Source organism: Camarhynchus parvulus, chromosome 1 (genome assembly GCF_901933205.1).
Source record: "Camarhynchus parvulus chromosome 1, STF_HiC, whole genome shotgun sequence".
Classification (NCBI taxonomy): domain Eukaryota; kingdom Metazoa; phylum Chordata; class Aves; order Passeriformes; family Thraupidae; genus Camarhynchus; species Camarhynchus parvulus.
In genome coordinates this window covers 18988842-19013344 of record NC_044571.1, presented here as the reverse complement: position 1 = coordinate 19013344, position 24503 = coordinate 18988842, and the positions used below count along the sequence as shown (strand labels likewise).

The 24503-nt window shown below is 37.8% G+C and overlaps 1 protein-coding gene across 2 annotated transcripts in view; it reads left to right on the top strand.

Annotated features, from left to right (window-relative positions):
• The window catches only part of FRMPD4 (FERM and PDZ domain containing 4), a 292864-nt gene extending 286722 nt beyond the window's left edge, over positions 1–6142 (top strand). Inside the window, exons 15-17 of one of the 2 annotated variants that reach the window (XM_030950574.1) lie at positions 546–1607; positions 1932–3203; positions 4328–6142. In XM_030950574.1, coding sequence (XP_030806434.1) covers positions 546–1607; positions 1932–3203; positions 4328–5679 — 3686 coding nt within the window. In that variant the 3' untranslated portion in view covers positions 5680–6142. Of the gene's footprint in view, positions 1–545; positions 1608–1931; positions 3204–4322 lie in introns of both variants that reach the window. The other variant, XM_030950563.1, reaches the window with a different exon arrangement.
• The last annotated feature ends 18361 nt before the right edge of the window (positions 6143–24503 follow it).

Here is a 24503-nt window from a genome sequence, read left to right as displayed (position 1 = left end):
CAGAAGTCAACTTAAGCCAGAGCACCTCCAGATAAATAGAAAGCTGTGTCAAATGACATCTGATTGCTGGCTCAGACCTAGCACCACAGTATTCAATTCAGCTTTATAGTGTTCCAATACTCAGCTTATGATAGCATCTCCATGGTAAAATAAACCATGTTTCGAATTTTCTTCATACTCTAGTACACAGATGCATTCTTCCTGTGAGTGTTATTATTTTATATGCATATATCTTTTGTCAGAATACATATGGTTTTGTAGAAACCAGCTGCTTTTGTGTTACTATGCCTGGAACAGCGTTTGTACCTAGCTGAGGTTTAGATTTGTTTTAGAGTACAGAAGGACCAGTTAAACTTTAGGTCATTAAGTCAACAGATATTTAACTTAGAACAGAGGTGAATTTGAAAACACTTTTGTGAAGTATTTGATGGCTCAGCTATCTTATTCAGAGTGTTTAATACTTAGCATCAACAAATTATTGTTTACAAATTACTTGACTTTGTTCTTTGATTTCACAATGTTGATTTTATTTCACCATGCTATAGGACCTGAAAATAGAGGGAAGCATAATATCCTTGCTTCTGAGTGGAACTGTATACCAAAAACTACCACTTTCCTGGCCGAAGGAGATCAGGAGGCTCAAATGTCCTTTGCTGATCCAATGCAGAAGACTATAGATGTTTCCGAAAGTCTGTTATGTCCAAAAGAACACAGACATCTGTACATAGAAAATACTTATAATTCAGGTGGATTTGATCAGCATCTGGCCAAGCAAAGTGACCCTGCTGAAACAGAAGAAACCAGAAATTTTAACCAGCCTTCACTGCTGTCACTCTCAGGTTTGGAACCTAGCAAGAAAGCACAGGATTCTCCTAGGGGAGCAAAAGTTTCCTTTATATTTGGAGATCCCAACTTGGATGGTATCAGTCCCCAGACTCTTGGCTATGAAAGGCTTTTGGATGAAAGTCCAGAAGTATTAGAAAAACAAAGAGCCATTTATCTTAGTAATGCCAATGATATTAAAGGCCTGGAGTTGTCACCAGATGCTGAAAGCATTCAGTTTGCTACAAACTCTGTTTACGCAACTATAAGTGATGGTAAAATATTTGGAGCTGCAGAAGGGATAGAAGAGCCTTTGCTGCATGATATCTGTTATGCAGAAAACACAGATGATGCTGAAGATGAAGATGAAGTAAGCTGTGAAGAAGATATTATGGTAGGAGAAATCAATAGGCCTCCTCTTCTCAGCCTTTCTGGTTCTAGTGATGACATTATTGATTTGACTTCACTTCCACCTCCGGAAGGTGATGACAATGAAGATGATTTCCTTTTGCATACCTTAAACATGGCCATTGCTGCTCCTCCACCTGGTTTCAGGGACAGTTCTGATGAGGAAGACTCTCAGAATCAAGTGACACAGCCTAGAGACAACAAGGAGCAAGACAGTAACCTAGGCAATGATGACATTCCAGTGTCGCTTATTGATGCTGTCCCTACTAATACAGAGGGGAAGTGTGAGAAGGGGCTAGATGATGCTGTAGTCTCTACTCTTCAAGCACTAGAAGCTTTGGCTGCTTCAGAGGAAGAGCAGACGAATGACAATTCAGGTTCTTTCACCATAGTTACATTTATTCATTGAGAATCATTCCATCTCATCCATTTAGCTTTGGAAGTACTCCATTTCATGAGGGTTGGTTTGGTTTTTTTTTAGTTTTCCTTTTATTTTTTTGCCATCATTTTTCATACATCGTATTTCATATTTAATGGAGCCACCACTGTTATTAAACTACCTGTCTCGGGAACTGTGCAATAAAGTCAGAGTATTCTTACAAAGAATATTTTTGTCTCTAATACACCCCCTTTTGCTTGTCGCTTATCCAGGTGCCTCAGCTGCTGTCATTTAATTGACTCTTATTTTTTGTGGCTTGCAGGTGTAGCTATCCTGCGAGCATATAGCCCTGAGTCATCTTCAGATTCTGGCAATGAAACAAATTCCTCTGAAATGACTGAAAGCTCTGAACTAGCCACAGCACAGAAACAGTCGGAAAACACTGCACGTATGTTTTTGACCACAAGTGAAGGCTACCAACCACTTGTGGAAGAGCAGACTGAATTTCCCATTGCTAAGAATCAGGCTGGAGGGCCAGGTATGAAGCCCTCACAGCCTTTGGCTGGTGGTCAGGCTGCAGAGCTACAGTCAAAAGTTGTGCCTTCAAAGCAGATTCTTCATTCCGATAACATGGAAATGGAGCCAGAGACCATGGAAACAAAATCTGTCACTGATTATTTTAGCAAATTGCACATGGGATCCTTGGTATATTCTTGCACTAGTAAAAGGAAAAATAAAATGACAGATAGTGAAGTAAAAGCATCCTCTGATGGCAATGCTACTGTGAAAAAGCAACAGGGAAATAAAAAAGCAGAGTCTGATGAAGATCTAAAAGCTAAATTTGGAACTCTTTCAGCAAGAGACAGCCAGCGCTTAAGCACTTTCAATGTGGAGAGAACTGCCTTTCGCCAAAGATGGTACGCTGCCGATGATGGGGCAGCAGATAAGCCAAGCCCAGAAACAGTTAATGGGAAGACTTTTCCAAGAGTTCCTGTCCTTGGTAAAACAGAATCTGACTGTAAGGATGAAGTGGATCCTGAGGTGGATCAGGATGACACCTCAGGGCTTAGCCAAGGTGAAAACTTCCTGTCAGATATGACTCCCGTGTCTTCAGCCAAAGACCTAAATGATGCAGAAGACACTGATTTATCTGCAGATGACCATCCTTCAAAGCTTCCAGAAGCTGAGCAGGGTGTGGCTAGACTTTGTGAATATCACTTGGCTAAGCGCATGTCATCTCTGCAAAGTGAAGGCCATTTCTCGCTGCAGAGCTCTCAGTGCTCTTCAGTGGATGCAGGATGCAGCACAGGCAGTAGCACGTGTGCTACCCCAGTTGAATCCCCTCTTTGTACCTCTGATGGTAAACACATCATCTCTGATCCATCAATGAAGGGCATTGCCTATGTTCCAGCAGATGAAAGAGCTGCCATTCTTCCAAACCATGGAACGACATACAAGGACCTGCACCAGCAGCCTGAAGCCGTGTGTCACAGAATGACGGTGCCTGTTGTGCATTCAGCAATCAATGCTGAACCACTTTTCGGCACTTTGAGGGAAGGATGTCATCGGATCCCCAAGATAAAAGAAACTACAGGTACAGCAGTAATAGAGTGTTTCTTCTGTTTATTCTTAAAGCTACAAGTTCATGTTGAGGTCTAGGTAAGACATTTCTATTATCTTTATCTGGAACTACATCATCAAGCTGTAACAGACAGTGAGATTAGACCTTCAGTTTACTGGTTCAATTTATTTGTTGAGATATTCTGATGATCTGCATACAAAGATCAACTTTTTAAAAAACCTCTCATTGCAGTTAAAATATTTGGAGGGACACTGATGGAGAGGCCTCTCTTCCACTCTTTGGAAGCCTCTCCAAAATCCATAGTCAGTTGAGTCCCAGATGCTTGTTAGATTGTAAAATTACTTCAGAAGTTATATTAATATAGGGGAGCAAAACCTTTGATTAATTTCTTAGGTATCTTATATGCTATTTTAGCAGGTTGTCAAAAACATGCCAATATGAATAAAAAGCTCTAGATGTTAAGAATAAGAAAATGTCACTACCTTATTAAGCATGAATTTACTTCACAATCTGACAGTAGGTGTTTCTTTCAAGTTATAAAAAAATGCAGTTTTTGGAGACAGCATTGAAATTCTTTCAGTTGAATTTTAAATGTTTCCCTCTTCTTGGATTGCAGCCCACATGTAGCACTAGTGTGTGAATGCATGAAATTCCAAAAGTGGAACAGACTAATATTTAAAATGAAAAATAATCTTTCTCTGCCAAAAACTGCCACAAAACCAAACCAAAATTTCTATGAGCCCATCTTTCCATGCTCTTTCAGGTGTAGTTAAAGAAGGTATTTTAATCTGAAATTATTCATATAATTAGTTAATAGAAAACGTGCTATCCATATATTAGGGGTGATTTAGGATTTTTGTACATAATTTGCTATTCCTTTTCTTGAGTAAGTCTGCCTTAGTGAAATGAACAATTCATAAATTACAATTTGTTGACTGGTTGTAGAAGACATTTTAGTGAAATACAAAAGACTTGTAATGAGTTGTTGATGGAATATTTTGAGGAATGGGGACCATTGGGAAGTACCAGGAAACGTTTTGTACTGACTGTTAAAAGATACTTAAAAGTTCAGCCTATGAATATTATCAGGGTGATGCTTAATTATTCTGTCTGCTCTTCTACTACCCCTAGTGTAGCTTTCACAGAGCCTGAAAAGGGAAGACAAGGAGGCATGCCTACAGCTTTTCCTAGACAGCCTCTAGCTGACTCCATCATGCTATCATCCATGCTATCAGAATCAAAGGTGCCAAGTCAAAATGAAGACTCTTGTGACATTCCCAAAGTAAATCAGGCTTGTGGGGCAACAGTTAGTTTATGGCCATATGACATGATAGGAGGAAGCCTCAGGATGCCGCAGAACAAGAAGATGCTGAGACGCAGCAGCAGCAGCAGCAGCATTGGAAGATCTGCAGGCACTGAGATGCTGTTTGAGAAGAAGGCAGCCACGGCCAGCTTGAAATGCCTGGACACCACCCAAAAGGATGAATCCAAACCGGAGAGAAGGGTGGAATTTTCCCTGGGCAAAAAGCTGTCCAAAAGTTACTCTCAGAGTTGTGTGTATGTCAGCACTGATAAGAAGGACAGTAAGAGGTGTTCAGGCACAGGCACCAGTCAGAAGGACTCCAAGCAGTGTCGAACGCTGCCCTTGCGAAAGCTGACCAGCAGCGCCTGGAGGTGTCGGGGCCCCTTTAGCTATTGCTTCCTCAGCAGAGGAAATGATGACAACGAGGAGGAAGATGACCGAGACAGCCATCAGCTCTCACATCTCTTCGAACCACAGACCCCGTGTGAGCTCACAGAACCAGTTGCTCAGTTGTCCGGTGACAATGAGCAGAAAGTCTTGGAGTCCCTGAAAGCTGCTGAGCCCCCATGTGATGCAGTCAATGAGCATGAGAAGAGTAGTGCTGACACCCAAGGTGGCCAAATTGATGTGAATCTCAATGATGTAGCCTTCGATGCACGAATCACACGAATAAACGTGATGAAAGAGAAGACATATGCAATGCCTGATGGATTTATTGCAGCACAAAAGGATGCCAATGAGCTACTCTCACTGGTCCGAGCAAGTATGGGCAAGAGAGAAGATTTACATCCAGAAACATATGACCTTAAACTTTCTAAGTACAAACAACTGTTATCTTTGGAATCGAGACAGTTGGGAAGTGCCTGCAGGAAAATGGCCATGGCTGATAAAAGCCCTGAGGAAATGCTTTTAGCTATGACTTCCAGCTTTCAAGTACTCTGTTGCTTAACAGAAGCCTGCATGCGTTTAGTTAAAGTCATGAACTCTGAAACACAGCAGCAGGAAATTATAGCTAAGATAGACGAGGTTGTGATAAACTACATTTGTCTTCTGAGGGCTGCAGAAGCAGTGTCAGGCAAGACCTCCGGTGATCCTAGCATTAAACTCTTGGCTCGACATCCGAATACCATGGCCGCTATTGTAAGCACACTAACACGTTCTCTTAAAATGCTTTTAAACAAATAAAATACAAAAGTCACTTCATAATCTACCTTTGCAAAGCCATACATTAAAAATTTTTATTTACTGTATGTGTATGAACTAATGTAACAAACTCAGCTTTCTCTGTATATTTTGTTATTTTATATAAAATAGGTAGGAGATTAAAAAAAGTTAAAATACTGAACATTGACAAAAGTAATGACTAGATCTGTCCTTCAGTTTATACAGAAACAACAGCCAAAAAACCCTTTCCCCAAGATCAGAAAAACAAATAGAAAAAAGTCCCATATAGGAGCAAATTGATGTTTGGCTATTTTTCATATAGTCAAATTTATGGTTGTATGAAGTGAACTTCTAAAGCCTGTTATGTCAATGAAATTGTTTTCTGTTTCATCCAAGTTTTCACTTGGAGAATGCTCCATGTTTAGAATGATTAATTAAATCATAATGTATATAACACAATATTTAATGTTTTAAAATTATAATTTTTAAGCATTGAAAATAGCAAAAAGACATTTAAAATCCAAGAGACTATTATAACTTACTAGAGAATATATATATAATAAATGACTTTTGTTCATATGGACTGAATTACCTGATTCTTCTTTTCTAGGAAATTCTGTATTTAAAAAAAAATGTATTGAATACATGACTATACCAACTTCAGAGGGGATCTGATGTATTGAACTTATAGTGTTGGCCTTTTAGACAGTGAAAGTAACTGTAGAAAACTGAGGACACAGAAACCAGAGTGGTGGTGGTCTCTCTGAAATGAAAGATGCCATAATGGTCAGACCAGAATGTATGAGGCAGGTCTACATACCCTTTTTCCTGGTAAATGACAGAGAAGACCATCAGAAAATTCCTATGCTGTTTACTGTTTCATCATATATTTATGGTGCACCTGAACAACACGGACTGCATCTATTTTGTTAAATATTTTATACTTCATATTTTATGATTCTGAATGTTTAACTGTAAATAAGTTAGAAATAAAATGAAATTTTCAGAATACAATAAATATCTCTGAAATATTTCCAGCTAGAGACAGTTCTTCTCTTGAGTGATGACAAAGGCAATTTGTGAGTAATCTCTTCCATCTGAACTTTTCTGGAAAGCATTTTGTAGCCTTGTGTTTGAGAGGCAGCCAAAGCAACAGCTCTCAGTTCTGGCTGGCAAATAGGCTTTCACAAGAGCATCTGGTGACCTTCTCAGTGACCAAGGAGCGGCAGCCTCCATTCTCCAAACTGCTGTAGGTAATTTTCAGCTGTTTCTCATAACACCATGTGCAAAGGGTATTACTGCTCTTGTTTTGGAAACTTAGTCTTTCAGTTGAGGCACACGTGAAGCTTTCCGTGCTGAACTAGAATGATTAAACCAACAAAAACTTTCTTGCACTTCACTTTGTAAAACACAGACATGCCTTTCCCTCTGGCTGCAGAGAAACACCTTCAGAAACACAGTAGCAGAAGCTTAATCTGTTGTCTGTAGTAGAAAAATCTGATTTCTCAGACCAATTCACTTAGCGCAAGGACCCACTTTGGAGGGCAGCTCAGAGGGAGGCTGCAGGCTGACTTACACTGCTGGTGGGTGACAACAGCTTGTCCTGTGTGGTGCTCACACTCTCGTTCTGGCAGCCCAGAGAGTGGGGCTGTGAGTGCTGCTCTTGTGCTGCAAATACTATGGGGTTTGAGCATTTCATACTGAGGAAAAAAACCAAGCTGAACTGTTGAGTTGGTATCTATTCCTTGATGGTTTTCTGAGTTTATAAAATGTCAACAGTGATTTAGAACTACTAAGTTTCAAAAAGAAATTTAGATTGTCACAACTAAGCATTGACATAGATAGGAATGTGTCACTTTAAGCATTTTTAGTCCAGTTCTTTTCATTCCATTCCTTTTCAATTGATCTAATTTTATTTCAAAGGTAAGTAGATTTTTGTTCTTCTTACTGTTCAAGACGTTTTCTGATTGTAAACATGTTCATTTGGCTCCTTAAAGTTAACTATGGTCTCTGGTCTCTGTCTCTCTTTTTTTTTGTTGTTGTTTTTGTTTTTTGTGTTTAACAAGTGGGGGGCGGGAGGGAGGGGTGTATCTTCTGCTTTTTAATGCATTTTCATAGAATCATAGAATAATTTGAGTTGTAAATATAAATGGTTCTCTGTATTTTACCTAGTTCAACCCCTGTTCAGGGGGTCTAATTTGATCAGGTTGCTCAGGGCTGTTTAAAGGGTTTATTGGACACCCTCCAAGGATAGATGTCCCACAATTTCTCCAGGTACCAGTTCCAATATTTTACAGTATTTATGGCTAAAAAATGCAAAAAATTCTTTAGGTCTAATCAGAATTTTCCATGTTCCAACAATATCTATTGCCTTTGATCAAAATGCTGTGCATCCTTTAGAACAGTCCGGCTCTGTTCTCTCTGTATCCTTTAATCAGGCAGCTGTAGGCTGTAATAAAGTCTCCCCTAAGTCTTCTCTCCTCCAGACTGAGTAAAACCAGTTTCTTCAGTCTTTTCTCATATATCATGTGCTGCAGCCCCTGACTAGCATGGTCACCCTTGACTGGGCTCCATGGTGTGATTTCATAAACCACCACCATGCTCTTGTGTCAGTTTTGATAAATAGGATCATCTAGCCAAGCTCTCTGAGGCATCCCTTAGAAGGCAGTTTCTTCTTCCCCCAGGACTTTAGATATCCCCATGTGGTACCATATGAATGTCTTTTTCATAATATTTCCATACAGATTTATATGCAGGCTTTTAAATGCTGTCTTGTGAGAGCTTTGTACAATGGCACAGCTGCTGGAAATGATTTGTCTGCAGTCTCCTAGAATCACATGTATTCACAGGCATATTAGGTTAGTATCTCACAATCATCCTTTGTCAGATAGTGTTCTCATATATCTGCTGGGCTTTTGGGAGACCTTATTGCAACCTTTAAATACTTAAAGAAGGCCTTATAAGAAGGATGAGGACAAGCCTTTTACTAGGGTCTGTTGCAGTACAAAAAGAGATAATGAGTTGGAACTACAGATACAAGAAGGAATTTTTTTTATTATGAGTGGTGAGGCATGGCACAGATTGCCCAGAGTGGTGGTAGGTGTCCCATTCCTGGTCAGGCTGGATGGGGCTCTGAGCAACCTCATCTAGTTGAAGATGCCCCTGCCGTCGCAGGGGGTTGGACAGGATGACCTTGAAAGGTCCTGTCCAACCCAAACTGTTCTGTAATTCTAAGATTGTAGGATTCAGCTTGTCGTGTCCAGCTGAGAGTATTGAATGAAAATAGACATAACTTTTATTAATTCTGAGGCATATCAACTGCACATCAATTGCTGCTGAATTATAGCCCATTCCTATTAATCTTGAGCTTTAAGGGAACCTTGTCTTCCTGTGTGGCATCCTAATTGATTCCTCCATTAATTGCACATTTTAACTTCATGACATGAGGGAATGCCATCAATATGTACCTACTTGCACTAAAGCAGTAAAGAAATGCTAAATTATATCATGTCATCTGTATACAATATAATGCAATACTTTTATAAACTTTTATATATACACTATATATTTAGTGATTTTTAACTTGGCAAAATGACAGGCATCTTCATGTTTGAGTCCTTGAGTTCAGGCTGTTTTAAAAAATAATTGGGCAAAGTTTGCCATTTTGCCATTAAGAAACAAAACTGCATACCTACACTTTTTCTCTTCTATTTCATTAATACTCCTTCAATTAATGATCACTGGAAGATCCAGAATGCTTCCTGATGTCCTCACTGCTCACCAGATATGTGATATAATCATGCTGGCACATTATTCAAAGCTAAGAAATGCATTCCTGAGTAACTTTGTTTAAACACAATTTATATCAAAGAGAGATCTGCTTACTGCACTGAAATCCAGTTAAATTTAGTAGTATTTTATCAGGGATTAATTTGTCTCACTAGGATGAGGCCAGAGCCAGTCTTTGAACTAAGCATGAAACTGTTACAAACTGAACACTACCATTAACCAGTATTTTTAATTTGCCACTCAAAATTCAGTAGTAGCTGTTCTGCACAAAAAGAAGGTGATCACAATCTTCCACTGTACTATCCATGGAAAAGCCCTAATATGTTTTCAGACCTGGATTTGGCCAAAGCTGTAGAGAGGTTGAGGCACAAATATTAAAGTCTAAACTAAAATAAATAAAATAAGTTAAAATAAATAAAATTCTAAATACATTTTCCTATAGGTGCTCACAAGGAAAAATCTGAATTTTTCTGTCAGTCCTAATGGAATTTGGAAGATGCTGATGGATTGAAATTCATGAGACTCAGTCAAAACTCTTCTTTTAGAGCCTGTAGAGCTATGGATTCTGACAGAGCAAATTCTGGCCCATGAGATCTGGGAGCAAATCTTTGATTTCATAAGGGTGGAAGGGAAGGCAAACTAGCCTAACACCCTGTTGTAGTACAGTAAATGCAAATCTTTCAGTATTGATTTTTAGGTGCATTTATTTGATGAAGAGAGACTATGGCATATTTTTATGCAATAGGAAATAATTACATTTTAAAGCTCATTTTGTCATTGTGAAAAAAAAGCAATTATTTACTCTGAGCCTGCAAAGCTAAGAGAGAGAAAAAGGAATGTATTATATCTCCCGTTCCACTAGGAAAAGTCTCTAAATTCCTTTTTTTTAAGTGGTTATCCTGCTACACTGGGTTTATGTGAACCTTATTGCTCAGGTTTCTGGGGTGTTTACTCCTTATAATACCTGCACTTGAAACAGTCTTATCTTATTCTCAAAACATTTGACAGAACTCTACTTGAACTATATCAGTTTTTCTCAACAGCCAACCAAGTTACTGGCATTTGTTCTTCAACCACACCTTCTTTGAGGATTACCTTTTTGCCTTTTTGATCAGAGAGATTTGAATTATATCTTGCCACCTGTTTAAGAGCTGCCTCTACTGCCTCAAAATAAGGCACCTAGGTGATCCTTTCATCATACTTTTAAAAGTCAAAGGAGATGCCATCTGAGTGTTTATCTAGTAGGCTAAGAAGCTTCTTCTCATCTGTCAGGCCAAAACTGCAAACACAAAAAAAATATTGGGAATATTGGCCAAGCTGAAATTCGTGTCACCTTCTCACAGGGAATGGCTTTCATTTTGACACAGCCAGAAATGGTTGTCCTAAGACTTATCCTCCAGGCAATGCTTCCCCCTTTCCATAATGCTAAAATGAAGCAGAATTTTTCAGTCCAAGTGGCAGGGATTACAGCATAGGAAAGGTCCCTACATCAGCGCTGCTATTACTTGAAGTGGGAGAACTTTCTCTTGTGGTGGCAGCATCAAGTTTCCACTGAGTGATGATGCCTACATTTTTCCACCTTTCTAGGAAGTGGCATTAGATGTGTTCCCTCCAGTTTGACTGTCCATTTGGGCAACAGGATTAAACAGGGACTGCCCAAAGGACTGGAAGCTTCACATCTGTATCATGGAGTTCCGCATTATCTGAACTGCAGGAATGGCTTTCTATCATATCTAAAGTTGTTCACTCAAATGAGGACTTCACCACTAAACGACCCATTTTTAAACTTGATAACCCGGAAAGGGTGTGCGTAGGTTTCCTTTCTCTCTTTCAGTATTAAATTAGCCCTTGGCAGAATGTCATAGAGAACTGTATTCATTTATTAGTATTTTATCTACCTGGTCCTCCTCAAAAAATGTCTGTCTGAGCTCTACCAGTGGATCTATCACAAACAGATTGATGTATCAGTTTGTGTCCCACAATGCTAACCTTCCTCTATCTTGAACACTCATTCAGGTGTCTTGCAACACTTTTATGAGAGTGGTTGAACTATCAGGCTGCTGTTGGACAGTCCCCTGATAAAGTAGATGAAACATATCCACCAGGCCCTTCATCCCCAGTTTCAGTTTCCCCAGCTGAGGGTAAGGTGGGATGAAGGATGCAGAACTTTAATATCAAGATTTTCTCCCTTTCTCAAAGAGACTTCTGCTGCTACTCATCTACCTGTTAGGTATGTGGGCTACCTGTGGAATGTGGACTATTTGACTCATCTGAGTCTAGAAATGCTTCTCTCCATGATGCAGATGGAGAAAGACTCACTCTTTCAGCACTCCTATTTTTCTTGTGCCTTATAAGTAATGGAATGGAATGTAAATTATTAACTAGATTAGATTTTTGGGTTGATGTTTTTTTTGGCCTTCCCATCAGTCTGGTCTGTTCCAAGTTACCTGCTCAAACTGAAGCAGTCTGGTCTTTTGTTGCATGTTTCTTACCCTTAATGAAATCTGTTTACTATCTGTCACAGCCTTGAGCTGTGCTTATCAAGACCTTTCCGTCTGCCAGGCAAGTCACTTGCAGGAATTTTAATTTGGTGTTTCATGTTCTCATGGATTCTCTTTCTCCAAAAAAGTGGCATTCTTTATTGTTATTTACTCTGTTAGAAAATCAGAGAAATCCATACCCTTGTGATTCCTTTTTCTGACCTTACTCTTCAAAGATAGGCCAGCTCTTAAGATGCAGCCATCATTTTTGCTGAGGGTAGTGTCTTTAACATCACTTATTTTTTTATGCTTTCCTTCACCTTCCCTTGGGCTTCTAAGAAACATGCTTTATTTTGTACCATTAATAGCAAAAGAGCTCCCTTTATATTTGTATTCCAGGCTATCTCAGAATATACAGACTGTGTATATCTCTGGCAGATCCAGCAGTTATCTAGATGGATGGTAGGTGTCTCAGTATTTGCTATAAAACTTAGGAATCAATACTTCCAACTGAGTGTAGAGCTTCTGTGAAACTGCTGAGCTGCTGACCCGCAGTATATCCACTACTCTTTCCCCAGGCACTGTGCCATCTCTGGTGAGCTGCCTTGAGAGCTGCCACAGCACTTGGTAAAGTCAAGAACCTCTGGTAGATAATTTGTGTCAGTTTATTTTATGAAATCTCACAGTGTAAGCAAATGTGGATATTAATTTGGAAGTTGAAAAGGAAAGAAGTTATATTAACTCTACAAGCTCTATTAGCAGGGCTTGCTTCAATGGTTTAGACCATGTCTGTGTGACATGATCTTTGAAACAATTTATGGCATGATGTGGGGAGTTTTATGCTGTTGTGTCAAAGGTGAAGACAACAGTGTGAATACATCATCCCTGGTTACTACAAAGGAAAAATCTCAGCTGTCTGGAGGGATAAGAGGTAGGTGTACCCTCAGAACAGTTTTATATATAGTCTGTGCATCCTAAAGAAGACTCACTACTGGTAAATTATGTTTCTTGAAGACCAATCTCTATTCTCTAGTCTACCCATGGATTATGAGAAAGGATAATGGGGCAGCACTCTGTATCAAAGATGAAATTATATTTATAAAAATAAAACAGATTAGTGTTGTTTCATACCATAAACAGAGGATCAAAAGAAGATAGTTGCTCGTATAGTTGCCTCCGATGTGCCAACAACTACTAACAACAAGTACTATCCTCCCATTTTTACATAGTAATTTGATAATGGGCAACACTGATATGTTGCACACTGGTAATTGTTTTTACAATGTTTTTTGAGTTGCTCTTCAGAGAGAAGATAGGTTTTTAAAATCCTTTTTGGCAGTGCATTGCAAGAGTCTCCCTTGTTGCTCATGCCTTTCAAATGACAGCATGGGGTGACATTAAATGTCATCAACAGCTTTATCCTTGTAAATCTGCTTTTTCATATGCTAAACTCTAAGACTGTATATAGGACAGGTTTGAAAATGGTGTATCTAAGTATTATTGGTAACAACCTGAAGGCTTTAGCCTGTTTTCCAGGGTTTGGTTTCAGTAGAAGTGCTAAGTTCCTTAATACAAATAACTCTTTCAGTACCCATCAAAGGAGGTGATCTTAGCCCTTTATGGGAATCCCATTTTCATAATGGCCAGGACTGGGGTTTTTTTCTGAAAAAGATGCTGAAGGATCCGGTTTTACTTTAAACCTTTATTGCCAATGAAATGGCCACAGATGCAGCTGAGGATCTAGTTTGTCCCTGGGTTGGCAATGCAGACACCATGGATGCCTGAAGAATTTCCCAATCTGTCATTTTGCTGAAATGGAGCATCCTGTTACCATTGCAAAAATTTCTGATGTGAAATTTTTTGTGAATGGCTCAAAGAACTGGCAACCTTGAGAAAACAGAGCCCCAAGATAAAACTTCTCCAAATGCATAAACCCAAGCTTGCTTCTCCAGCTTATCTTCAACTGCTTTCTGCTGTAAGAGGAGAAAACTGCTTGTGCTCCCTCACCTAGTTCTAGTCCAAAGTCATCATGTTTTGGTGGAAAGTTTTAATGTTTTCCAGCCCCATTGAATAAATTTTTTAGGGCTTCTGCTACGCGTCACTTCTATGAGCAAATAATGGGCACAAATGCAGCACAGCTAATTGTACAGCTGAGCTTCTCCTGCTTAGAGCAGCCAGATGTACCTTATAGCATAGTCAGATTTCAGCAAGTGGAATGCCTCTGAAACATTACTACCTATGCAGGACACTACTTGGATTAGATACTTCAATACAAGCTATTTATCATACTGAAATTTGGCTTTTTGTAACTGTGATCTCAGTTTTGTTTCGTACACTTGAGATACTTAGATTTTGCACTTGAACACTACGTCTTAAGAAGCGATGCATTAAGTATGTTTCTCATTAAGGATGCTTTTTTCTTCTCATTAGATGTTTTACTTTTAAAAGCAGTTCCTACCTTCTAAAAAGTAAAATGTTTACTGCAGCATCTTCTCTTTTAATCAATGAAACAGAATATTAAAAACAATCTTTAAATATATGAAGAACTACGAGAGCAAGGCAGCAGTACATTCCTTGAGGAGTCAGGAGGGGTAAGTATTCACCAGAACAAGTGAGGATGTGCCTTTCAACTGCTTCATTTGTACACTGATAGGGCTTCAGGTAAAATATTGTGTCCGGGAAAAGAAAAAAAAAGCAGACCACCTTTGCCTTGGAGATGCTTCTATGGAGCTTCCTGCCAGCATGTCCTCCATAAAAAGACTAAGTTACATCCAGCAGAAAGGTTCATAGACCTGCACCAAAACTTGAAGAATATCATGAAGAGCCTTGGACAACTCTTGTGTCTCTGTGGAGGCTGCCTTCAGCTCACATGGCTCTGCTTATGGCACAAAGGTAAGATTGCAATTTAAATTCTTTTTTCACATTTTATAAATTCAATTTCAAAGCTCCTGTTCTCTTTTCTGCCCGAATTTGTTGCCATTCTTACTGATTTAAGAAAATATGTTTCAATGTTTTTTCTCTCCTCTCTTGCTATATAAGACCACATGAATGAGTAAATTAACCACTAGATTATGAAAAAAGCTGATTCTACACAAAGGCCTGTCTTGCATGTAAAAAAAATTACCACTACAGTCAGTATAGATTTGAGGTCTCCTATAAGAATTGCAGTATTGTTGTGATTGCAGTAATGTCAGTAAAAATTTTTAAAAGAAACTTCATTTTGTGTAACTGAGTTCCCCACTGGCAGCTTATTTTAATGACATTGGAAGATATTGGAGTCTAGCTTTTTTTGTTTGCTGCTTTTTAAGCTTTATTTTTCCTTCCCTGCTTATTCTAAGTTTCAGGGAAATGCAGTTTTCTTTGCAAAGCTTGAAAAGGAATCTAATTTAAAATTGCATTAGTCTTCCTGAATGTCCTTATTTGCACTTCACAAGTTACACATTAATAGACTGAGAGTCTTTTTCCTTGCAGAAAAATTTGCACTGTTTATATCTCTTATGTCAATAGGACCTTTGCATTGAAAGATACCTTCTTCTAGCTGAGTCTATTTGTGTTTCTCAGTGTAGACAGGCAGGCTCAAGACCCATCTTGAAAGCACTCGGGGTTTTCTTTGGGTCTTGGGTCTTTCTTTGTAGATAGCTGTTCCAGGACATCACTGCTTTTAATTTCTTACCAAAGCCTCAAATAAAAAGCTAGTTCAAATACATTTTTTATTTAAATAGTTTTCTTCTGTTACTGGTGCTTGTGCATCAAATTCCAGATGAGATCTGACCCATTTTTATATAATGGTAATATTTCTTCTCTGTCTGTGGAAAATTTCTTGTCTGGCTTACTGCAGGATGCCTTTTACCCTTCATGCCTGAAGCACACTGGTGGCTTAGAGTCATTCTGTGAATTACTGGTATGCTCAGTTCCTTCTCCTTAATCAATTAAAACTGATGAACTCCTAAGTTACCATGGACTTCATTTTCTTTCCCCAGGGCAGAATTCATCTTGCTTGACTCTAGTTGTCTAAATGCTGGGTATGGGGTATAAATCACATAAACACCCTCTGCAGTCAATGCATGGAGTGGAAGAGACATCTCCAGAGGCACATTCAAAGATGTCTGGGATAAATCACCCCCTGGATATGTTTTTTATTCTCTTCCCATTGGCAATGTAGAGAGCCTAGACAGCCAGCTTGTCTCAGTGTTGAATATAGGGAGATGAAGATTTCTGCCCCACTCCACCCGCCTTTCTCTTCACACTGTTTTAAATTTTAACTCTCATCAATTAGCATTTGTCAAGGTCATCTACTCCTCACTTCTTCTAGTGACATCTGATCATCACTGAATTGATGATGCTTCCTATCTTTGAGTCAACAAAGTGCTTTGAAAGGTACAAAGCACTCCACAAAAAAATGCATTTAAATCAAGGGATGTGCAGCTTTTTCCAGTATGTTTGAGGATGTTGTTTAGCCAGTTAGAACACATCTCCCAGCTTTTCAGACTTTTTTTCCTTGTTTGCCCTATTCATACTTGCATTTTTAAAATTTTACTTGCAAAGTTTTAATGCGCTGTGAAAATTTAGGGGAAAGTTTCTCCAAAGCTACTGGAGACATTTGTGTGATTACTTATCATATTGTTCATGTTAAGTTAATATGAAATTAGTTTCTTTTGTTTGATCATCCTGCTGATTTAAACTTGAACTGAGTATTAATTCCACCAAAGGTGCTTAAAAGTGAAGCTACATCTCACTTTAGGAGTGAACAGTAAGAAACAGTTCCAGAACTAGTAAGGTTAAAGATTTTCTTTGAGTTGCTAGGGCTGAATTCTGGTGCTTAAATGCATTTGAGGTTCTTGGATCAAAATTTCTTTTACTGGATCATTAGCAGAATATGGTTATTGAAAAACAAAAAAATAGGATTAATTTAAATCACTGGAGATGTTTTTATGAGAAGTCTTCAAGTGTGAACCAGTCATGCTGGGCTCCCTTTGAACTGGAGAGGAATAGGCACTACTGGATGCTACTCATATCACTGGAAAGTAAAGATCAAAAATAGGTAAGTGAATTCACATCTAGGAAATGCCCATTTCTCTGTGATAAATTTTTAGGAAAGTCTAAGCTGACCAGTTCAAATGTTCATGCTTACCTTGTAGATGCTTCAAGTAATTTTTTTTAAAGCTAGCAAATGAAAAAACCCAGCTGAGAAATTAAAAGGGTAATGAATTTCATCAGTTTAGAAGGTCCATGAAGATTTCTACATTTTTCCCTTTTTTGTTGTTTTGGTTTGGTTTTTTTGTTTGTTTGTTTACATTTTCTTTTCCTACTTTTATGTCATGCTATCCTGTTAGCCCTTTTGAAAAGCATATTTAAGCCAGTAGAGGACAACATGGAAGAATAACTTAGATAATACTACACAATCTGTGTTGATTTTGGCACCATCATGTCTGTTCTGGTTTGGTTTGGGATGTACCAGCCTTGCCAGCCTTCCCAGTCTGTCTGAGTGCTCGGGGACCAGCGCTGTCTGCCAGAGCTCCTTGTACACATGCACTGGCCTCCCTAACCCTTTGTACCACCAGTGCTAGAGATAAAACAATGAGCTTTGAGAGCCTGAAAAGGAGTGTCTAGTTTCTAATAAATCTAATACTTTATTTTGCATCAAACTTTAATAGGAGTGGTTAACAGCCCTTCATAATTGTTCACGGTTTAACAACAGATCTTTCTGAATACTCATTAGTATTTGCATAGAAATTACATAAATTGTATTTTTCAAGATTTAGAGTAGTAGAATTCCCAACTATACTTTTCTCATATTTCTAAATCCAATTTCAAGTAAATTGCAGGCCAGTATAATAAATAGCAGAAAAAAGGCAGATGGAGAATGTGAAACACAATTTCAAGAATAATGCCATAGTTATAAATGAAAAGTCAAAAGAGTGTTTCTCTTTTCTTAGGAAAATGCCATGTTTTTACTTTGAGCATATGTTGTTATTTCCTCAGAGGTGCACAAAATCCTTGTGTAGCTCTTACATTCCTATTCAAAAGGCCAAGGTTTTCTACAAATGACTCTCACAATCTCAGATGGGCCGTTTTAAGGGATTGTAACAGCTGTTTGTTTACTTTTATTGTTTAGGATGCACATCAATTTCCATGAGAACTCTCACATTACATATTCACAGCTTTCATTATATCTCTTTTTCAGTTCAAATTGGCCAAGTATGGTCTTAGTCTGAAGGTTAAACTGGTTTAAAAGCCGTGAATTTGTTGACAGAGCAAAGTACATTTTGATGATTTTAAAATATTCTGCCAACACTTCAGAAAAGAACTACATCAAAAGCAATCCAGCCCTCTTCACTCTTTGCTTTGAATGTGCATCATTGGTGATGTCAGTGGAGCTCTAGTAAAACAGTTGTTAATTAACTTATGTCCCTTCTCATGGTGCTGCAGAATAAAAGCACAAAATGTTGTAGGAGGAACCTGAAGAGCAAACACTTGTTTGTTTGGTTCTTTATTAATAATTTATCATGAAATGTTGTCAAATTCTCCCAACCTATGACGACATTCCAGGACTGGACCCCATCAATCTTGCCCCATCCTGATCATTACGATGCACGAGTTACTGTAGTACTCGCTCCTGCAAACACTTCTCGACCCAGCATGAGTTCAGATTTGGTTGGCAACTTAGAGTAAGTGTCTTCTTGAATATACCTTTGAAAACAGAAAAAAAGGCTGCAAACCTAAAATGAAATTAAATTGAATTGAATTTGCTTTATGAGCTGTCCTGAAAATAAACAATCAGAGCATAATAATGGTTCTTATATGAAGAGCAGAAAGTAAAACAGACCAAAAATCACCCAGACCTTAGTTCCTCCTATTCCTCTTTTCAAGGTTAGAAAAAACCTGCACTGAATAAACATTGAAAAATCAAAATTATTTCAATATCCTTAATTTATTAAGGATTTGTGTGTGGATAATGTTTCCTTTAATTTAAAACAATGGCCATCACTTGCCTCTTCAGATATCCCCATTTACTCATTTGACTTAGTGAAAAGTGTTGACACTGTAGAAATCATGCATATAGGAAACAGCAACACAAATTTTGCAGAGATATGAAGGTTTAATTTTGAAATGTCACAACTTTTAAATGTTTGACTTAGGACCTTTCCTGATTTTTAAACAATTTTCTGGAGTTACAAACCCCAAACAAATCTCTTTGCATGCTACAGTGATATTCACACAGGTTTTGTACCTGTTTCTCTTGGATAGCTGTTCTGCAACCTCACTCCTTGCAGGGCTAGAAATTCTTCTTTATTTCAGGTGAAAACAACATTAATCTTTGTTGCAAACCTTGGGCCTTTTAAACAGTTTTCTTTCAATCTATGATAGCATCTTTCCACTTCACATTCCCTCTGCTTTTCTTAGCTAATCTTCAAACTCTTCAGATTCTTTAGAATCTGCTTAATCAGGCCTTTGATAACCATCTGTGTCTAGTCATCTCATATGTACATACTATCATCACATTTACATTTTTCAGTATATCAATAGCTCTTAATCATTCTGGCCCTGATTACTGCCAGTGGTTGAGGTTGTTACCAGTACCTGTTGACACTACACATTTATCCCATTTCTATCACTTATAGTCCTGAAGGGTATCTGATTCTTCCTAAATGTTATCCTCACCAAACCACACAATACAACATAAAAAAACACTGACAGAATAACAGTTCTATAAAAATGTTGTGAAATAAAAAGTTCACTTGGTCTAAAGAAGTGAAGAGTGAAAATTTCATTTAATGAAAGATTTAAAATAATTATAATTTAGGTCCATGTTATAACTGAGTTAGAGTTTACTTACACTTGTGACCCAACATCAGGAATGCCAAACAGCTGTGCTAGGCCAAGTGAGAAAGTCACTTAGCCATAGATGAAGCTTGTCATGAGAATAATATTGATTGTGCTTTTAAGCTGGGGCATTTATGTTTCACAAATGGCAAAGAAACAGAAAAATTAAGTCCATAAACCAAAAACCCATCAGGTACATGAATAGCTTTCAAGCTATTTCAGTATTTCAAAGAAAAACTAAGTAGTAGAGTTTAGGCACTTCTCAAAGAATTGGACTTTCCCTAAAATGTGTCAAAGCCCAGTCAAGCGATCAGAGATGTGGAGTAATGGTGACATAGATGAGAAGATTCCTGAAATCCCAGAGAGACTACCCAGAGGAGACAGAAAAAGAGCACAAACATCATAGTAGCAAAGAAAGTTGTTGTCACTTCTTGTTCTTAAAACCAGCACAGACTAGGAGCCTTGCCAGTCCCAGCAAAGCAAAAGTATTGAATACAAATTTGGGGTTTTTTTTCAAGCAGATGAAGCACAGGCAAACCTTGGAGGTGGGAAAAACTGACAAAAATAAACGTGGGATGAGAACTGCAGACATGAGGGTGGGAACTCAGTACCAATGGAATCTCTTTGCATCATTGAATTATTTGGCCCATCCAAGTAGAATATCTAAATCTTCTAAGCAGGATGGGAAAGAAAGTGACAAGAAATGGTTCCAGTGTTATATAAAACCACGTGCCTTTTTTCATTAGAAAGTGTGAACTAAGACTAGAGCGTAAGTTGAGGCAGGGACAGCCACTGTGTTCAGATAGAAAGGTCTAGGATGCTTCAATTGTGTGATGACTCCCAATTCAAAAAAGTAGCTTCTAAGAGAGGCATTTTAATATTTTTTTCATTAAAAGGTCACCAGGAGATAACACGGTATTTTACAGCAATATTGAGACTTTTATTGGATTCTCCTAGTCAAACTCTCAGTTTTAGTTCCATTATACATCTATATCCTGCATGCACAATTGGAAAGAGACTGTGTGGACAATTCCTCAGAAAAATAATAAAATTCTTTTAACAATCATGCATTTAAGCAAGATATATTGAAGCATTAAATGAAAAATATGGGGTTTTGCTGTCTTCTAGATCAGGTAATATTAAAGCCAGATCACTTCCTATTACAGTTAGTCTACTATCTTTAGATTTCAAGTGGAGGGAGAAAAAAGAAACAGTGCAGCTGTTTAGAAATATTTCTAATATCAGTCCAGGTCTTCCAGCAATCAAAATGAAATCAAATATTTGAGTACAGACTCTTTTCTGTGCTTTTATTTAGATAGAAGAAAAAAATGGAAATGGGAACAAAGAATGAAAAATTATACAGAGTATAAAATTACTAAGAGAAAAAGAAAGAGATGAAAGATGTAAGTAAGAAAAACATGTCATGTAAACACCTTGAAATATTCTATGCTCATTGTAAAAGTGAATAGATATTTCTGTGGATTTCCAAAGTACATGTTTGTGCCTCTAGTTACAAATAAGTTTTTCCAAGACACTGATTTCAAAGGTGCGCTACTCTACAATCTCATAAATTGTGTAGGTCCATAAGGTCCATTAAACACTTCAATTGGGAAGTAAAAATAAAATTTGATTCTTTACTTAAATATTTTTTCTACTGTTGCCATCTTAAGTTTGACCTACCTGGTTCACAGCAAGGGAAAACACTTAAGCTGTGTGGTTATTTTCTATGTATACAGCTCACACTAATGGATTGCTGCAATATCACTCCCCTCAAACGATAGAACTCCATCAGTTCTGTAGAAGGACTTTATAAGTCATAGTGCATGACAAAGAAATAATTATAGATAACAAAATTTGCAAATTTAGTTTTGTCAAGACTTTTTTTTAAAGCAGGAAAAATTCACTCAAACTAGCAAATGCGTCTTATCTCTGACATATTTAGATTTGATACTTAAATTATGACATGACTTTTGACAAAAAGCACACAGGAACTAAGAAAATTTTTTACATTATTTTGGGTATAGTTATGTAAAAAAATAAATCTCTGGTGATAGAAGACTAGAAAATAGAGATTAGGTTCTTAAAAGACATGAAAATCTAAAGTTAAATTGTGGTGCCACTTTCAATTATCATTTCTCATTCCACATTATCTAAAGCTACCCAGAAAAAGTAGATGCTGCTCCAATTTAAAGAGGTTATTATGTCTTGTTGAATGTATTTGGTGGCTTTATTGAAATCTTCTGATTATATAAGAAGTGTGGGGGGAGAATAATTAATCATTTTGGAATATAGCCTAATGAATTTTAAAATTAATATTCTCTTCTGTTTTTTCTGTGCAAGCACTCAATGAATATTTTATAGCCTGTGTTTTTAGTGGTTTGTTTACATTAGAGTAGTCTTGTCCCAGTCTGTCACTTTAAGCTTTTCAATTATTTTCAGAATCTCAGATAAGCTTGACTGAAAGACCTAATCTTTTAGTTCATGTCTTCATTAAAGATGGCATCAAAATCAATCCTTCATTAACATCTGTTGAACAAGGCCAATGCTGCTACAGGAATGCTGCTACATCCCCAGCCAGTGTGAATGAAATCCTTAATGAGACTATCTTCTGATTGCTAATGTCTCCTTATTAGCAAATGAATGGGAAAAAAATTAATCTTAGCACCTTATCAGGTTAAACAAGCAAATCAGAAGGGGCATATTTATTTTTGTTCCAAGAGCAACAATCAAGAGAAAAAGCACATAAATTACTTAATGAAAATGCCAGAAATAATAATGTGCATGCAACTTATGGGAGTGATGGGAAGAAGTGAAGATTTTCAAAGCTCCTAACTTTGAAAATTCAAAATTCTCAATCTTTTCAGAAGAAGATTTTAGCATCTGTTTTGTATCAGCCTAAATAGAGATGAAGTGGAAAGCAAATATTTAATATGACCCACTGAATCTCACAATAAAATCTAAACATTTCCTACAGATAATTAGATGAATATACCTTTAAAATTGTGCGATGAACTGACTCTGCTTATTCATTTTGCCACTTATTCTACTGCTCCTTATGGACCAAAAAAGCTTCATTCTAAATTTATAGATGCAGCTTGTCACTGTGCAAGGCAAGGAGATTTGGTTGTTGTATCTGTTTATCTTTAAACAGAACTCCAACTAAGGTTTTTTTCTGTTAACAGTCAGTGTGGCATTTATCAGACCAAATACTAATCATTCCACCTTCACTTTATAGGCAACAGAATTTCTCTCATCTTAAAGAAAATATCTTAAAGAAGGCAGTTTATTTGTGTTCAAGAAATGCTTGGGCTTTTTCTCCATCCCCTCTCAATGGGAACTGTGTAAGGAGACTGGGATGCCAGTGCAATTATGGAAGTCTAGTCTGTAAAGGTGTAGATATTGATGGGATGAATCCTGCCAGTAACAGAGTTTGCTTCTCATTTGTAGGAATTACATTGCTTTATAACCCAGTTTTACTTGAATTAATAAAACTGGGTTATATCTTGAAATCTTGGGCACATCTTGAAATCTTCAGCTGCAGCTCAGTTCTTATGGAGTTTTCAGGTTAAGGAGGCCAGGAAAAAAAATCTTATATTACAGGTAATGGCAGAAACTGAAGGCCTTTAAAATGTGAGAAAACACAAAAATCAAAGGAAAACAGAAAAGCAGGGTTCATGTGTAAATTTTGTTTGATATTATTACAGGCCATTATACAGATGTTGCTCCCTGTTTCGGACATCTATTACATATCTGAGGTTAATTCCTGAAGTTGTGCAGATTTAAATATAGTTAGACACAACCCTTGAATACTTCTACTGGCTTCAATAACTCAATGTAATCCTCTGATTTCAATGCCTCATGTCTTGCAGCGCTCATTTTTCTAGCTTTATTTCAGTTTCTATTTTTAAGTGCCCAGGCATAAGTACATGAGGCCAAATTCAGTAGAAAATGACTGAGCACTCTACAGTCCTTCCTTGAGTATTTTAGTCAGAAGTGGCATTTCTCATTAGCTGTGCTAAACAATTCTTCGCAGGTTTCTGTTAGTGAAAGCTGTGACCAAAAAACAAAACGAAACAAACAAACAACAAAAAAAACCCCACAGAAAACCAACAAAAAAACCCCTTTGATTTTCCAACAATTCCCTACCAAAAGTTTTCTTCTCTCTGAGACAGAGTCTGACATTGTCTTGCACCACTCACTGCTGGCGTGCTCATAGAAACATTTCTTCTCAGCTTTGGTAATTACTTGCTCACCAAACCTGCTTCAGTAGAAACATCATCAGCTTCAGGACACAACCATTTGCCTCCTCCAAGCCCAGCTTTACCATGCTTGCCCTCCCTGGATGTTCCCTGGATGTTCCCTGAATGTTCCTCTTCAGCTGCATTGTCTCCCTGAGGTGGAGGATGTTTGTCTAAGCCCAGACTTTTCCGGTGGAGGAGCCTTGCTGCTCTGGTTAATTCAATTCTTTAGATGCATCTAACGCTGAGAAATATTTCCATCCCCTGCATCCTGGGGGCTGCTATTCAGAGCCCTATTCTTTGGGTGCCCTCCCCCAAGCTGTATCTCTGACAGGTGGGAAAATTGGGAGCCCAACCAAGAATAAAAGAGGTAGTATGTTCTTATCCCCAAGAAAAGGAAAAAATCCAACCAACTGAATAATTTAATTAATTCCCATCTAAATGAAAGCACAGAAGAACATCTTTAGGTATGTCTTTAAAATTCAAAATAATTGGAGTAGCCATTTTAAAATGG